Source organism: Artemia sp. Qi Xiang Cuo, chromosome 1 (genome assembly GCF_049724085.1).
Source record: "Artemia sp. Qi Xiang Cuo chromosome 1, ASM4972408v1, whole genome shotgun sequence".
NCBI classification, from domain to species: Eukaryota; Metazoa; Arthropoda; class Branchiopoda; order Anostraca; family Artemiidae; genus Artemia; species Artemia sp. Qi Xiang Cuo.
This window is the reverse complement of record NC_142794.1, coordinates 73,246,641-73,264,354: the sequence shown is the minus strand read 5'-3', so window position 1 is coordinate 73,264,354 and position 17,714 is coordinate 73,246,641. Positions and strand designations below refer to the sequence as shown.

Below are 17,714 nucleotides of genomic sequence, written 5' to 3'. Positions count from 1 at the left end.
TTAATGTTTGAATTTTTACCGACGGAAAATGTTGCCAAATTCGACTAATTATTTTTATTTATTTTCATCGTTCAATGTTGTTCAACATCCTTCAAACACATAATAAAATTGTAATTCCTTAACAGCTTTATAGCTTTGAAAGAAAAACAGGGGAAAAATCTCAGAGAATCGGGGTTTTCATCCAGAAGTAAAAAATGTTTTCATTTTGATGTCCTTGGTACTTCAAATATAATTTTTCTAAAACAAAAATTGGATCAGCATTTAGGTTATTTATACCAATAATATAATGTAATTTGTTTTCATAAACAAAATGTACAATAAATACAAGCAAAAAAAGGCATTCTGATAATTTTGTCACGTAGCAGGCAATGAGTATTACGTGAAAATTAACTTTTCTGAGCATCTGAAAACATACCAACTCTCTCTTCATGTTACTGACTAGATGTTAATTCTAGTCAAGCTAGCATGGTGATACTAAGATTAAAATAAAAGATTAAACTAAGACACAGTTTTAATTGAAAATGGTTGGAAGCTTTCTTCAGTATATGATTCATTTATGGAAAGTGGCTTTGGGTAGCCTGGGTCCAAGCAGCGAATAATGTCCTTGATACTTTGAGTGGCTTGTCTAGTTTGAGAATTTGTACGGATTGAATTTCGTTTTTTATTTATATGAAATCGCTATTGCAAGACAGTGAGAATAAGGTGTTGAGAGCTTCCGAGGAACACAATACTTAACTAAAAAAAAAAATGGAAATAACAGTGTGTAACTGAACAACGTAGGCTATCATTTTGTATATATCAACACTTGCATCATTATGAGTCTTTAATTGGTTTACACCAATTCAGTTTGGAGCATTGACCTCACAGAGATTGGCATTTGGGTCTTCTAGGACAGTTCCAAAGGAATTCGAAATTTGAATTGATGAACTGGTTGATCATTACATTTTTTTTTCTTATATTGCTTACCGCAAAAAACTTTTATGGCACATTTAACGAGCCGTAAAAGCATGTAAAAGCTAATGTGCAGATATATTTTGATGCTTAGATGTATACAATGTTATTTTTAATGAAGCCATACCATTTTTTGTGACCATTCCATTCTTTTTCCGTCATGTGCACATCCATTTCTAAATGCTGGTGAATGTGGGATATAAGAGTGTTATATTTCCGTTATTCTAAATTTTTATTGTATTGAACTTGGTGGTAAAAAAACATAAAATTATTTGCAAGTTTGGTGCAACCGATATTTTGACTTCACATGAAAAGTTGCATTTAAAGCTGAAGGATGAATCTTACTTACGGTGATGGTCATTTCATCCTGGTATGCGGATGTTTTGATGAGTCCTGGCACTGAGACTGTCGTTTTGTGTCTTTGAAACTGTCTGGAGGGTTTTTAGTACTATTTACTCCGGTCATTTTGCGTTTTTATGAGAATTATATACTCAAGTAGTTTTCTGAATTTTCTTTTTTTGTGTGTACTTTAGGCCTTTTTTAAAAAAGTGGATTGAAAAAATTATACCTTTATTTTACTAAGGACAACGTAGGGAAAGTGAAATATTTTTCCGAACTGGTATGGACCTAAAGGATAATGCACCATGTCTGTTATCATTTCCTCATGTTAACTACCTTAAACATTTTGGGTGACCGCACTCAAGAGAGTCATTAAAAGCTGCAAAAGCTTCTAAAGGCTGATGACGATGTGCAGATGCCACTTCATTGTCACTTGTAGTGAAGCCACATCGAGGTAAAACACAGTGGAAGTGCAACATTTTTGACAACTGGCAAGGACCTAAAGGACAATCCATCATGTCTGGAACACTGAAGATGTTTGGGTCAAATCTCTCGCCCTGAAACAATAAAAGTTTTGGTAAAAAATTTTCGTTGGTCACAAAAGAATATAAACATTTTGGATTGCACTGTGTATACTTTTTTTGCACATTCAGAGAACTATTGTTAGTTTTATTTCTTTTTACCCAAATTTCATCAAATAAAAAGCTATATTTCGGAGTTATGAAAATAAAAATTTTCGGTCGGTATGAGTATTTTTTTAGTACCTTCTAAAAGCTCTGTGAGTTTTTAATTCTGGTACATCCTTTAATTTTCTATCTATTTCCTTCTGTGCTCATTTTAGAATTACCCTTTCGTATTTTTCCTTTATTTCATTAAAGCAGCATTAGTCTATGTTTGTACTAAAGGGTTTTTTTTCCATTAAGAGATTTCTTCTGATATTCATTCATTGCAATAATATGGTATATCTAAAAAATGAACTTTTAGGCGATCTAAACAAAGTTCTAATTCTGTCTTCCAGCATATCCTAATTATTTAATTAAAATCTTTCCTTTTGGCAATTATTGTGGCAGACACTTCCTCAGCCATGGATGGGAGAGACTATTAACCAAAACCCACTAAAATTTGATTCCTCTGTTGAAAGCCCTTTACTATTTAAACATTTTCATTATTATTTTTTGACTTGTTATTCCCTTTATAATTCTTTTCGAGCTCTATTGTTTTTTGTGTTTTGTTTTATGTTTTGTTTTCTTTTCATTTGGTATTGTCGACTTTTTCCTTTAACAACTTCCTTTTTGAATATTTTTGATAAATACTAAATGGTCCTATTGCAGCTCGGCTTTTTTAACCTGACTTGGCCCGTACCTGTCACTTTTTTTGTAATTAATACGGACTAAATCTAAAGTTTAAACCCAACACTTGACCAAGCCACTTTGTTCCATTCTCCAGGAATCGCAAGTAGCTCTACTTAGCTTCTTTGTTACAACTTTGCCTTTTGTATATTTCCCAAAGGCAAGCCATATAAATTTAATTTTCATATTCACAGCTTGTCCTTTGAATTTCAAACTTCTTATTTACAATATGACCTATATATCTATACAAATAAAATATTCAGAAATCAAATCAAGGGCTCCAGTTTGGGAACAGGGGGGGTGATCGCCTTCTAGATTTATTTCCCCCTCCAGACTTTCCAAAATGCCGTTTTTGGCTCTTTCATTGAAAAAATCGAAAAAATGTGTTTCCTTCTCCCCCTAGACTTTTAAAAACTTCTTTTTTGTCTTCATTTTACAAAAATCCTTGCCCCCTCTCCATTATTAAGAATTGACTTCCCTGCCTCAAATACCAATTTCTGAAGAACTCTGAAAGTTTCATTTATCTAGCTCAAATCCTTTCTTGAAAATACTGAAGAGAGTAGTGTCCGGAAAGCGATTGTGTGCCTTCTCAGTTATCAAACAGTTCGTGGTAACGAACTGTAAGTAAGGAGCGACCCAGCTCAATGGTAACCGAAACTCTAGAAAACGGAATTTGATACCAATAGATACATCAAAAGAATCAAATTTTATTGCTGATTTCAAATATATAAGTTTCATCAAGTTTAGTCCAGCCCATCAAAAGTTACGCGAGAAAGTTTAGCCCTGAGAAAATTTGGCTGATTTTAGAAAAAAGGGGAAAGACCCCCTAAAAGTTATAGAACCTTAATGAAAATCACACCATCATATTCAGCGTATCAGAGAACCCTACTGCAGAGATCTCAAGCTCGTATCTACAAAAATGTGGAATTTTGCATTTTTTGCCAGAAGAAAGATCAAGGATGCGTGTTTATTTGTTTTTTTTTTTGTTTTATTTCCAAGGGTGATCGTATCGACCTAGTAGTCCTAGAATATCGTGGGAGGGCTCATTGGAACGGAAATTAAAAGTTCTAGTGCCCTTTTTATGTAACCAAAAAAAGGAGGGCAACCAGGCCCCCTTCCACGCTCATTTTTTCCCAAAGTTGCCCGATCAAAATGTTGAGATAGCCATTTTGTTCAGCATGGTCGAAAATATAATAACTGTCTTTTCGGATAACTTAATCCCCCAAAGTCCCCGGGGGAGGGCTGAAAGTTATGAACTTTACCCAATGTTTACATATAGTATTGGTTATTGGGAAGTATCCACACGTTTTCAGGGGGGATTTTTTCTGGTAGTGGGGGGGTGGAGGGTTATGTGGGAGGATCTTTCCATGGAGGAAGTTTTCGTGGGGGAAGGGCCACTGCTATGAAGGGGTCGCTGGATTTCCCAGCATTATTTTTTAAAAAAAAAGATCAGAAATTATATATAAAAAAAAACAAGTTTTTCAACTGAAAGTAAGGAGCAACATCAAAACTTAAAACGACAGAAAACTTTGCGTATATGATTGGGTTCTACCCCTAGGCAATATCTTGCTTTTTAATACAAAGATTTCTTAGTGCTTTTATAAGAGCTATTTATTCTAATTAATGGAATTTGTGATTAGTGGTCATTTTAAAAGAATTGGAACAAAATTCGAACTTTAGCTTAAAGAGCAAGGTATTGACTAGGGGGCAAACCCTCTAACATACGAATTAAAAATATATGAATATAGAAGTTCGTTACATAAGTTAATTCGTAAGTTACGTATATTTATTACTAATAAAAATGTTCGTAAATAAAATTAAACAAGTTTCGAGAAAGCCATTTAACAAAAAAAAAGTCAAATTAATATTCAAATTTTGTTTTAATTATTAATGTACGGTGAGCAAAAATCAAAACCTGCATTAATTCAAAAACGTTAAAAAATTAAATAAAAAAAACAAGTTTTTTTTAACTGAACGTAAGGAACGACGTTAAAACTTAAAACGAACAGAAATTATTCTGTATATGAAAGGGGCTGTCCCCGCCGCAACGCCTCGCTCTTTACGCTAAAGTTTTACTTTCTCACAACTCTATTTTTTAAACAATAAAAAAACTTTAGCGTACAGATCGAGGCGCTGAGGAGGGGACAGCCCCTTTCATATGCGGAATAATTTCTGTTCGGTTTAAGTTTTAACGTCGTTCCTTATTTTTAGCTTAAAAAACTTTTTTTTTTATTTAATACGAAGAATAAGATGAAGAAAGCAAATGGCCTAGATAGCTCATAGTTTTATTTTTACTGTATCTTATCAAGTTTTTTTTAAAGGGTGATTAACCATTGTTTCTGTGAAAAAAAAACGTAGCAAATTATCAATGTAAAGTTGTCAAAAACCTTATTTTCCTTCACTAAAGTAATAATCAACTTTAAGCATAATGGATAGGTTTTTGAAAATTACAGGGACGACCTTCGACTTTAATGTTGAATTTTCTGTCTTTGAGAAGACATCATTATAAGGTATTTAACAAGCTGTTGCGGGTATTCTGGTAAATTTGACAGTTTTTTTGTTGACTCAGCATTCAAATTTTGAATAAAAAAGAAACTTGAAAATCCAGGTATACAGGTTAGACATTTTAAGCTAATTAAAGGGTCAAACACTCCGAAATAACGAAAGATCACAGGCTTTTTTGGCTTTTTTTTCTAAACCTGCTGAAAGCCATTTCATTAGCATACGATATTTTCAATTAGGTGTTATTTCATTCATTGAGTTATACGCAAGGCAAGAGCGAAAAAATGGTTAGAAGTAATTTATGAGACTTGTTCATTGACAATCCAGTAACTTGTTTTGGACTGTCAGATTGTGAATTAACAACGCAAATCTTCAGGATTCAGAGTGTTGTCCATAATTCAGCATTCAAAAGTCCAATTGTCAGTGTAAATCAGGGTTGCCAAAACTTTTAGAGACAAAAGTGTCCAAATCCGCCAATAAAGGGCACTTTTAGTGTCCCTCTAGATAATTAGCCAAAATACAGGGTTACCACTATGAATTTTCAAAACCTGTGAAAAAAGTGCCGAAAAACATGTGAAATTCGTCCTTCTTAGATTTGCTACCTAGCGGTCTGTTACCTGCATGAGTTCTGCAGTTATTTCCAGCTTTGACATTAACACTACTTATTAATTAAGTTTAGTGCTAGTTCAATTTGTAGAGATGGCAGAAAAAAATCGTCATGAGAATGTCAACAGAGCAAAATGATATATTGATTATTGATACTGCTACCTATCTTAGTCAAAAAGAAAAGAACCAACCATAGAAATTCATTTTCACTTTGGCATTTTCATAAGTTATGCAAAAAAGATGCGAGTCTTTGATCTTCGGCTGCTATTAAGGATCTTTGTGTGCGACAAGGTCCGAACGGCTGTAGCAACGAGATGTCTATTTTGACTTACATGGTTTTAAAGTTAAACATAAGACGTCGATCACCTTAACCACTCAGCCAACTGGTTGGTCAAGTAGTAAAACTGTTTAACAGCAGCTCTATCTTGCCATTTTCTGAACATTTAGAAGCAGCCCTGAGCAAAAATGACGTTTTCGAGAACTAAAAAAGTAACGAGACAATGCCAATTGAAATAAGTTCGCTTGAATTATACTCGATAGAAACTGGCGACCAGCATTTGACAAAAAATCACAGCTGAAAGTGTAGAATATAAAACAGAAACATTCGCTAGCGGCTATAAATAGAATTGAGCCCCAACACAGCTTTTCTGCGAAACTCCTTTTTTTCTATGACAGCAGTGTAATAATAGCCATATGCACACGGCTACACGCCACAGGGATTTACGCGGAGCGCGCCAGCATGGAATGGCCATTCGCTTCTTCTTTCCAGCCTTCTCAGCGGCCTTGGTGACTTTGCCACCAGCAGTAGGTGAGTCCTTGAAGTTGACCTACTTGATGACAAACGTCAACCGTAAGATAGAAGAAAAAAATGGATCCGATAGTTCTAGCATACCAAATTGGTTAAGACTTTAGGTCCTATTCCTTTTCGGTTGATAAATAGTGTTCGCGCAGGGCGCAAAAACATCTAAGAAAAATCCACAAGACCTTACCAAAGCTTAAAAGTAAAGTACAAATTAAAAGCAGTCGTATTTATAAAAAAATGAAGAAATAGAGACATTTGGTTTTTGATTTGGAAAAATGTACAAAACGTGTCCTTTTTTTCAAAAAGCTGCCTTTTTTACCCAATTGTGTTTCTCAGGGTGACAAAGTGTCCAAAAGCCACTAAAAGTGTCCATTTGGCATCTCAGGTGTAAATATATTTTGGGAAAACTTTCATACTTCATTCTTCCTATTTTATTGAGTTGAATGGAAAGAAGTGTTTGTCATAAGGAGCTTGACTGTCCATGGGCCAAGACAACAGGCTTGTCTCTTAGTTTTATACGTGTCTTGTCAAAGAACCAAGTATTATTGTCCAGAGAGATAGCGTGAGAAAAGAAAAACGAGGAAAGAAGGGGGTCAACTTGGCCAATTGGTCTGTTGACGGCTCTCTGCAACGCGAACAGGGCACACAATAGAGAGAGCTATCGCCATATGGCCAGGCTATAGCTCATGTAGACTCAAGGAGGGTGTTCAGACTTAGGATAATCTTGACACTGGGTCAAAATTTTCTTGACATTGTAAAACTTTGGCATATAAAACTGTAACAAAGTTTTAGTCTTTTTCTTTCGATTCCTCATTTAAATTTGATAATATAATGCTATTTTATTAAAAGTGGGGGGATGTTGATATTTCAAATATTTATAACATAGTATAGTAAACTCATTTTTTTATTGACAAGATTAGGTAATATCTATTTATCATTAAAAAAAAACACAACACAAATAAACGGTAATAATCCCCCAAAGGGGCCTAAACCTATAAGGGAGGGGGAAGGCAAACGATCGATTCAAACGCTAAATCAAACAAAAATTATTGAGATTATAAATTACTCACCATATATACTTTAGATAAGAAGATACGACTTAAAATTAGCAACATTTTCGATAATGGCTTAAGTTTCCCTTTCTCAATTATTCTACATTTAATTCATATCAAACTGAAATGAAAATTGGGCATAATAGCCAGATAATTTAGAATTACTGCACTTTTGGTAAATCCTTTCTGTTAGAAGCTGTCATCCCATTTCATCCATCATGTATTTCATACATGTTCTGTTTACATGAAGATGCAATTCTTGGTGTGTCTCCTGATTAGGCTATTCTCTTTTGTTCAGCGTTCTGTATGCTGTCTTGTCACGCAAAAATGTCGAAATTTATGGTCATCTCTCTGGTGGTCTTAAAACTTTTTTCGCTTAAACAGTCCACTTTTAAGTGATGTCATTTATAGCTTCATTCGAAATAATAATGGAACAGCGAGGTTTTATTAATTCAGAAATATTGATTTCTTATAATACATTTAAATTAATCTGAAGCAAACCATTCACGTATTTTTCCAATATCTATAAGTAAGGTCATGTAGGGGTACAATAAAACAAATGGGGCGTCATACTTTTATTTCTGGAAACAGTGCTAAAGCAAGATTTTTTCTTATGCTAACATTTCGCTTACTTGTAGAACATGCACAAGAGTCTGACACAAAAAAGCTCTGTTTGGTAAATATAATAATTTTAAGCAAGGTATTGGAAAGGATAAGAGGCGGTGTTGGGGTGTACAAGAGAGAAATATGTCCCCAGGACATGAGCATAGGCAGCATATTGTCTAGGGGGGGCAGTCAATAGTGTGATGGAGGGCCTTTTATCCACTGCTTTTCCAACCATCTGCTTTTTCAGCCATATCTAATGTAAATTTGAAGGTCTCTTCTCTGTCTACAATTACCCACCGTCTTGATGTAACCTATACAACCTATTGCAAAATACTTGATAACTTCAATTCAAATTGAATTGAATTGAAGTTATCAAGTATTTTGCAATAGGTTGCATTGGTTGCATCAAGACGGTGGGTAATTGTAGACAGAGAAAAGCCAAGACAGATAGTCCAAGTAATTGAGAGGCAAATGTTTAACTGGCTGGGGCATGGGTAATTGCAAAATACTTGATAACTTCAATTCAATTTAATTGGAATTACTTTGTCAGGAGCTTTCAAAGGAGGTGTTACATGACTATATTACAAAAAATATTATTTTGACTGTTAGGCCTATTGAGGTGGCAGCTGCCCCCCCCCTGCCACGCCCTCCCTACGCCCATTCCCCAGGATACAGCCTCCATGCGTATTGGCCCGTTTGAAAAAAGGATATACTTTTTGGAATGAAAGAAGCCAAGAAATATGATTTTCAATTACCCTTCCTAAAACAAGTTTTTGTGAATTTGTAACGTTGCTCTAAGATACGTAATAGAGCAAATTCTAAATATTTCCATGTTGTAAGGGTGCAACCCAGAAATAAAATCTACAAAATGAAAAATTGAAGAAAACTGCAAAATAGAAAATATGGAGATATCACACATGAAGGAAGGCAGCTGAACTACCAGAGTGTTAAGCCAGTCAGGAAAAATGGCGAGTCCATAAGCTTCTGCCACAAATCATCATTATAGTACCAACTTTACTGTGATTTTTCAAATATTGCTATAATTTTAGAGGTGTAAATTCACAAAAATTATGAAAGAAACTTTTTTAAGAGACTACCAAAAAAGTTTTTTAAATGTAGGGGGTGGGTCTAGGGTAAAAATCTAGGGAGGGAGCAAATGCCATCCTACACTGCCACCAATTAATTATTTCACCAAAGCGCTGGTCTTTGTCGATAATCATTACACACAGCAGGTAAAATTCGTTAGTGCTTCCTTGTCTAACACTTTGGCAAGTGATGCCACCTGGAACCAATAAAAATCATTTAAAACCACTAGAAAAACATCGTTTGCTGTTGTTTATAAATTTTCATTCGAATACTATGTAATGTGAGGCCAAAAAAATAATAATTATTGGAAAAATGTTACTTATTTTATATTAAAAAAAAATCACACTACACTTTCTAAAATGAGTCATACCAATTTCTTAGCCCCAATGGTAACTGGTGTTTCTGGCCTCGTTACAGATAACATCTTTGTAGGAGATGGACTTTGGAACCTTTGTGAACCAATGGGAAGTGGAGAGTCTCTGGTTGGTGATACCGTCGTTGGTTTTGGAAGCTTAAAACTGGCATAGATCGCTTGAGGGCCTTCACCTTTGCTAGAGCCGCTAGGTAACGACATCTTGAAATTAAGAAAGAATCATTAAGCTTCTCTTTAGTGTGTGTGTGTTTCTTTTCTCTCTGTCATATTCTATCTCCAGTATTTTTGTGAGTCGCAAATATATAATCAAATAAATACCCAAACAATGGCCTCATCTAACACCGTTATTTTTTTTTCCATCGAGACAGTTTTTTAGAGTAAAAAAAAGTATTTAATCTCCTCTTTTAGACAAAAAGACATATGGTACAATCAAACATTGATCAAACAGTTCGTGGTAACGAACTGTAAGTAATGAGCGACCCGGCTCAATGGTAACCGAAACTCTAAAAAACGAAATTTTGATACTAATAGATACATCAAATGATTCAGATTTTAATTTTGATATCAAATATATAAGTTTCATCAAGTTTAACACTATCTATAAAAAGTTACGCGCCTGAGAAAATTTGGCTGATTTTCGAAAAAAGGGGGAAAGACCACCTAAAAGCTATAGAACATTAATAAAAATCACACCATCATATTCATCGTATCAGAGAACCGTATCGTAGAGGTTTCAAGCTCCTATCTACAAAAATGTGGAATTTTGCATTTTTTGCCAGAAGATAGATCACGGGCACGTGTTTATTTGTTTTTTGTTTTTTTTTCCAGCTGTGATCGTATCGACCTAGTGGTCCTATAACATCATGGAAAGGCTCATTAGAATGGAAATTAAAAGTTCTAGTGCTCTTTTTAAGTGACCAAAAAATGAAGGGCAACTAGGCCCCCTCCCGCGCTCATTTTTTCCCAAAGTCACCCGATCAAAATTTGGAGAGAGCTATTTTGTTCAGCATGGTCGAAAATATTATAACTATGTCTTTTAGGGTGACTAAGTCCCTCGAAGCCCCCAGGAGGAGGGCTGAAAGTTATGAACTTTACCCAATGTTAACATATAGTATTGGTTATTTGGACCCGGCTCAATGGTAACCGAAACTCTAGAAAACGGTATTTTGATACCAATAGATACATCAAAAGAATCAGATTTTAATGCTGATTTCAAATATATAAGTTTCATCAAGTTAAGTCCTACCTATCAAAATTTACGCGCATTAGAAAATTTGGCTGATTTTCAAAAAAAGGAGGAAAGACCTCTTAAAAGTTGTAGAAACTTAATCAAAATCACATCATCATATTCAGTGTATCAGAAAACCCTACTATAGTGGTTTAAAGCTCCTATCTACAAAAATGTGGAATTTTGCATTTTCTGCCAGAAGAAAGATCACGGGTGCGTGTTTATTATTTTTATTTTTCCCCAGGGGTGATCGTATCGACCCAGTGGTCCTAGAATATCGTGGGAGGGCTCATTGGAATGGAAATTAAAAGTTCTATTGCCCTTTTTAAGTGACTAAAAAAATGGAGGACATCTGGGCCCCTTCACACGCTCATTGTTTTCCCAAAGTCACCTGATCAAAATTTTGAGATAGCCATTTTGTTCAGCATGTTCGAAAATATTATAAGTATGTCTTAAGGATGACTTAATCACCCGAAGTTCCCCGGAGGAGGGCTGAAAGTTATGAACTTTACCCAATGTTAACATATAGTATTGGTTATTGGGAAGTATACAGTACAGACGTTTTTAGAGGAGATTTTTACGGGTGGTGGGGGGGGGGGGTCGGGCAGGGACGTACGCAGGGGGGACCTCCGGGCCGGGGCCCTCCCGAAATCTCACGATTTTTTTCATTTTCCCATAAAATTCTGAATAATGGGTCTGAAGGATTTGCCCTCCCCCCCGAAAAAAAATTCCTGCGTACGTGCCTGGGGTCGGGGGTTATGTAGGAGGATCTTTCCATGAACGAAGTTTTCATGGGGGAAGGGACATTGCTATGAAGGGGACGCCGGACTTCCCAGCATTATTTAAAAAAAGATCAGAAATCAAATATAAAATAACAAGTTTTTCAACTGCAACAGCAGCAACATCAAAACTTTAAACGAACAGAAAATATTACATATATGATTGGGTTCATCCCCTAGTCAATACCTCACTCTTTAAGCCAGAGATTTTTTAGTACTTTCATAAGAGCTATTTATTCTAATTAACGGTGTTTGTGATTAAGCGGCCATTTTTAAGGAATTGGAACAAAATTCGAACTTTCGCTTAAAGAGCAAGGTATTGACTAGGGGGCGAACCCCCTAGTATATGTATTAAAAATATATGAATACAGAAGTTCGTTACGTAAGTTAATTCGTAAGTTACGTATATTTATTACTAATAAAAACGTTCGTAAATAAAATGAAACAAGTTTCGAGAAAGCCATTTAACCAAATAAAAGTAAATTAATATGGAAATTTTTTTTTAATTATTCATGTACGGTGAGCCATGATCAAAACCTGTATTTATAAAAAAACGCTCAAAAATAAAATAAAAAAACAAGTTTCATTAACTGAAATTAAGGAGCGAAATTAAAACTTAAAACGAACAGAAATTATCCCGTATATGAAATAGGATGTCCCCTCCTTAACGCCTCGCTCTTTACGCTAAAGTTTGACTTTCTCACAACTTTACTTTTTTTAAACAATAAAAGACTTTAGCGTAAAGAGCGAGGCGTTGATGAGTGGACAGCCCTTTTCATATACGGGATAATTTCTGTTCATTTCAAGTTTTAATGTCGCTCCTTACTTTCAGTTAAAAAAAACTTGTTTTTTTTATTTAACAAACATACTTGAACAACTGGAGCTTAACCGCTAAAATTCCAAAGCTTGCTTTTAAAAAGAGAGAAAAAAATAATATATTTGACAAACATACTGTGACAGAAAAAAAATCAATGTTTAACCATATAGAAAGAAAGTCTGCTATAGCTGCGACCATTTTCACGAAGAACGTCCGTTAAAAATATTATCAACTAATTTTCTTACGAAATTATAATTTATCCTCTTTTCACCTTTAATATTTCCAAGTTATAGCCCAAAGACCGTGTTACTGTCGCTGATTCTGTATTTGGTGAGAACATCACTTAGCAGTGTAAAACTTCTCCGTTTTTATTTACATTTATGCAAATTCAATAGCGACAAGTATGTTGCAGTGTGTCTTTTCTATACCTGCTTATGGAGTAACTAATGATATGAGGCTCGGTCGTCAAAAATTATGCTAGGAATTGCGTTTCTTGGAAATACTTCTAATGCCCTGTATCACTATGACAATTGACAATAGTGTCGCTATTGCTTTGTGGAAGAGTCAATTGTCTCTTCCCACACTATTACTAAATAACTGAAGAATGTTTAAAATGAAACCGATTTTTTTTAGTGCCAATATTAAATATTGTTAAATTAATGATTAATAATGTTGAAAGATTTTAACGACTTTTTAACCAAGAAAACTTATTAGTATATTTGTGGGGTTGTATTAGTGTATCAATATGTTAGTTTGTACAGCTATATTGGTATAACGTATTCGTTCCTCCATGCAGTATATCTTGTGATTATAGGCTAAGGAGAGTGATTATTAGGGATGTCGTTGCAAATTATTTATGATACCTCGTGTCACTATGATTTTTCTTTAAACCTTGCTTTTGTAGTTCTTGAATTCTTTTTGCTATCTCCTTTTCTGAGAAAACTGTCTGAATTCAAACAGCATTTTTTTTTTTTTTTTTTTTTTTTTTATGAAAGCAGAACTCGTGCTACAGAAGCAGAAAATCGAATTACGAAACTCCAGAAAAACAGCTATTTTATCCAGTCAATTTATAATTTCATTCTAATATAAAGTCAATTAAATGTCATCTTTCCACACTATTACTAGATAACTGGAACTCCTATAAAAAGAATAAAACTCAGTTTTCCAATTTCAATTCTAAAAATTTATTAATAGAGTAGAAAGGTGACATTTCGTTGAACGAATCTTCCACCAAGAAAAAGCATTGTCTTGTATGATTGATAAACGTCTTCCATTTTTGTTTAAAGAGGCAATAAAATACCATCAAGCATGAACTTAAGATGAGAACAAATTATCTTTGCATTGACCATCAATTTTGAAGAATGTTTCTTTTTTCTTTTTGATTAGCCTGCCAAAAATAATGAATCTAAGCTTCTGTTAATATCATCTTATTGCTGCGTGAAAAATTTTTGATTTACGAGACATTCTAGGAAATTCTCTAGGGCTAGAACATGTTTAGATATTTGTAATCAGTGGTACAGACATAAACTCAAAGAAAATTTGAACAAACCTGGGCAATTTTTAAAGGTGTAAAATTAGTGTATTTTTAAAATTATGGTTTTTGAGACTGTGTTATTGTTATGGGGGAAAGGAAACTAAAGTCTCAGAGGGAAATGGAGAGAAATTTAAAGTCATTGAGGGGCCAGTGCCTCAATAACGTTATCATAATAGAATCACATAATTAAAAATTGACTCAAGTGGGATTGCGTTTACGTTCTCCCTGTATGGTACAGCACTTCCCTTAAGTGTACTTGTCGTTTTTTTTACCGGAAGTTTGAAATCCAGTTCTTTTTTTCTTTCTTGTGATTTTCTATGTTATTTTGAAGTCCCCCAATAGTCTAATTTAATCTTTACGAAGTTTTACTGTCGAAGATTTTAGCCCTCTATCAATTAAAATATGGGTTTTAGTATTTTTCAAGCAGTAGGCTGTACGAAAAGTGTGGTTCAATCCCGCTTTCTACAGCTAGAATGAGAGAAAGGTTGAAATGGCTAGGGCACTTTCTGCGGATGAAGAATGAAAAATTGCCGAAGATTGTACTTTTCGGCCAACCGTTTAGGGCTAAACGGAAAGCAGGTCGTCCACGGTTGGGGTGGGAGGATGTCGTAAAGAAAGATTTAAGGGAAATAGGAACTTCCTGAGAGGGTGTAAAGAGGGAGAATTTGAATCGATTAGGATTGAGGAGGAGCATGCGTAGTCATGTTAGCCTCAGGCGGCTTGGTGCTGCGGTGAGTTGTCAGTAGTAGTAGTAGTATTAGGTTTAGTATTTTCCCTGAGAAAATTTGTCACAAGTACGTATTTATCTGTAGTTTTTCCCAACGGGAGAAAGTATCAAACCATGGTCACGTAATATCGAAAAGGGGCTCATCCAATCAAAAATATAGAGCTCTAGCGTGCTTTTCAAGCAACAAGAGGGATCATACCACATACAGTACTGCTTTCAGCTATTTTGTGCCGCGAAACAGAAACCTTATTCAAAATAGGGTCAAAATACCATCGAGGGAAAGTTTTGTGATACTCATTTGGTTTAAAACCCAAAAACCTTTTTCTGGAAAACTATGCACAAACTCCTGATGATATACCACCGTGCTGTAGCGCATTTATCCTTGAACAAGTACGCAGTTCTTGCAAAGTAAACTGTTAGTATAGATAGTTATGCGTAAGCTTCGTTTGACCAGAGTAAGGACATAGGCACTTAATTCATTCACGTAGTAGACCATTGGATAGTCCCATGTCAAGGTAGTGTATTTTTCTGTGGCAGGCTTTCGAGGTGCCTGAAGCAACAAAAAGTATAATTTTAGCCCCAAACAGTTCAACCTCCTTTTTGAGTAAAGGGATATATTTGGATTATGTGTATCCATAATACTGAGGGAGTGTATCCTCCTTCAATACTGTGGAAAGATTTTGAGCCAAAAATGGAAGTTTAAGTTCACAAGTTTATTTCAAAGAAAAGGGAGTGTTAATGAACATTTTCAAAGAGCAAGATTTTTCCGAAAAAGTTCCGACCCCTTGAAAAATTATTATGTTAAGTCCTGGAATTCCTTTTTGGCATTTAAGATCCGGCCTATAAGACCTACATTCATAGCTGTAACTTTTCAAGGATCATCCATGTTCAACCATTAGCTACAGGAAATAGAGAAAAGTTCTCAATTCAAACAAAGTTCTGTTCTATTCTAGTATTTTATTGGCACAGATCTTTTTGTTTTTTGCTATTTGGGCCCAGAAGCTTAAAAAAAAAATTATATATAGCCAATTTTATGCAAAATGCTGAAGAGTCTTTTGAATAAGTTTCTAAGGGCACGCTCCCACAGTGTCGTGTGTTTTGTTCTGAAGAACATTATTATGAAGTTTATAAATTGCTCACTATAAACTAGTATGAATGGGACAGACAACAAACAAAAAAAATCAAATTACAACACACCTGAAAGCTCTAGAAACATTTGAAAATGTATTATCTAACCTAGGTCTACTTTGTGCAGGCTGGATTTTGACATAAAATAAAATCTTAAAATGAGGAACACTCGCCAATTATGAAATTTAAGTTTAAATCCTATTGCATGGTAGATTAGTTACATCAAATATCCAAATTTTGTTCGAAAATTTCTACTTTTTTGTGAAGTCTTCAGCCGCTACACTGGAAAGCAACACTAGTTCCTGATTCCCATCTTTCTGTGTAAAATCATCCAAGAATCAACACTTATAAGTTCTCTTTGATTCCAAAACTCAAGTGGCAATGCTGCCGAGCAGAATTGCAGTCGTTTTCCCCTACAACATCATTTTTGTATTAATTTGCTCCAGAGCATGCGTCAGAAATCATTCGCTAATAAAAATTGATTTTTGACGAACTTTAAAGGCAAATAAATTAAAAAGCAAAACATTCAAGCATAGAAGCAAGCCTTTAGCTTACCATATTTTACATGTAGCAAAGAAAAGGTTTAGTAGGGTTACAGTCGGGAGTTCGTTAACTTATTCTTTGGGAAATGAGCTATGAGTGTCAAGAAACGCAGTAAACAATTTTTCCAAACAGTAATATGCATATGCACTTTCAGACATTCTTGCGTGAAATAATATTTGATATACCTTGGAAAAAGGAATTCAGAACTTAGAAAAAATGAATAACGTTGAACCCCTCAGTGCTCCCACTGCTAGTACTAATAAAGAGCAACTTATTGATTAAGTTTGACTTTATGGTGCAAAGTAACTCTTATTCATTTTGAATTTAATTTCTTTAGTCATAGTAATTAATGCTCGTTTTAATTTTGGCATTTATTTAGACAAATTTTTCTAGTTTTAAGTGTTATGTTCGCTTTTTTATTTTCAAATAAAGAGTCCATATTTCAATTTAGTAAAAATAAAGAGCAATAGAGACTTAAAACGAACGAAAAATACCCTGCACTAAATTACCAATACTGGGGAACAAAAGTAACTTACCTCAATCACTCTATTTTTTGGCGGTCTACCTCTTTTTCTCCGAAACATGCTATCAAGAAAATTTTCCGGTGATTGACTAGTAGTTTCTTTTGGCAACTCTGATATACTTGCACGTTTTGCATAATCATGCATTTTGAAATGATCAAGCCGACGAAAGGGCTTATCTCCAGACATTATAACTTGGGAACATTCTTCCTATGAAACATAAAAGTGCTAATGACAGCCTGCTTTTGGATCAACTCATGCAACTTTATTTGATAATACTGGTTATCTTTGAAGCATCGCAATTCATTTTTTTAATTAAAAAGTCAAGCACCTTGTCGCTTATAAATGTATAGCAACTGAGCTCCCTATTTTTGGAATAACTATTTAGCATGAAAATCTAGGGACAACACTTCCTGCAAATGTGTACAAAAATAAACTTTTCTAATTAATTTGGTAACCTATTTTCCACTCAGTTTTCCAAGTGGTAAAAGAGTCGATGACAAATCATCAGGTGCATAAAGCCTCACCTTAATTGGTGTAGTGGCTTATCTTATTTGGCGAATAACGGTAATAATGGCAACTTTTGGGAAAAAAGGATTATGGTTATTATTAACAGTAAGATTATTTTTTTAATGAGATGTTAACTATTTAAAAACGGTTAAGTACGATTAATCATTCTATTTTTTAGTTCATCTTAGTACTGAAGTAATATCCGGTTATAGGTTGAGGGGGTATTGCTTTGGAAGAAGAGGAAGGCTCTTCTAATCTTAT

General features: G+C 34.5%; 1 protein-coding gene across 1 annotated transcript in view; it reads right to left on the bottom strand.

The window, feature by feature from the left end:
- LOC148956699 (zinc finger protein castor homolog 1-like) overlaps nt 1–17,714 on the bottom strand; it is a 207,362-nt gene that overhangs the window by 19,028 nt on the left and 170,620 nt on the right. The window contains exons 14-16 of the mRNA XM_089086777.1: nt 16,959–17,153; nt 9,664–9,867; nt 1,627–1,847 (exon numbers count right to left, since the gene is read on the bottom strand). Of these exons, the coding sequence (XP_088942903.1) occupies nt 1,627–1,847; nt 9,664–9,867; nt 16,959–17,153 (620 nt within the window). The remainder of the gene's footprint in view (nt 1–1,626; nt 1,848–9,663; nt 9,868–16,958; nt 17,154–17,714) is intronic.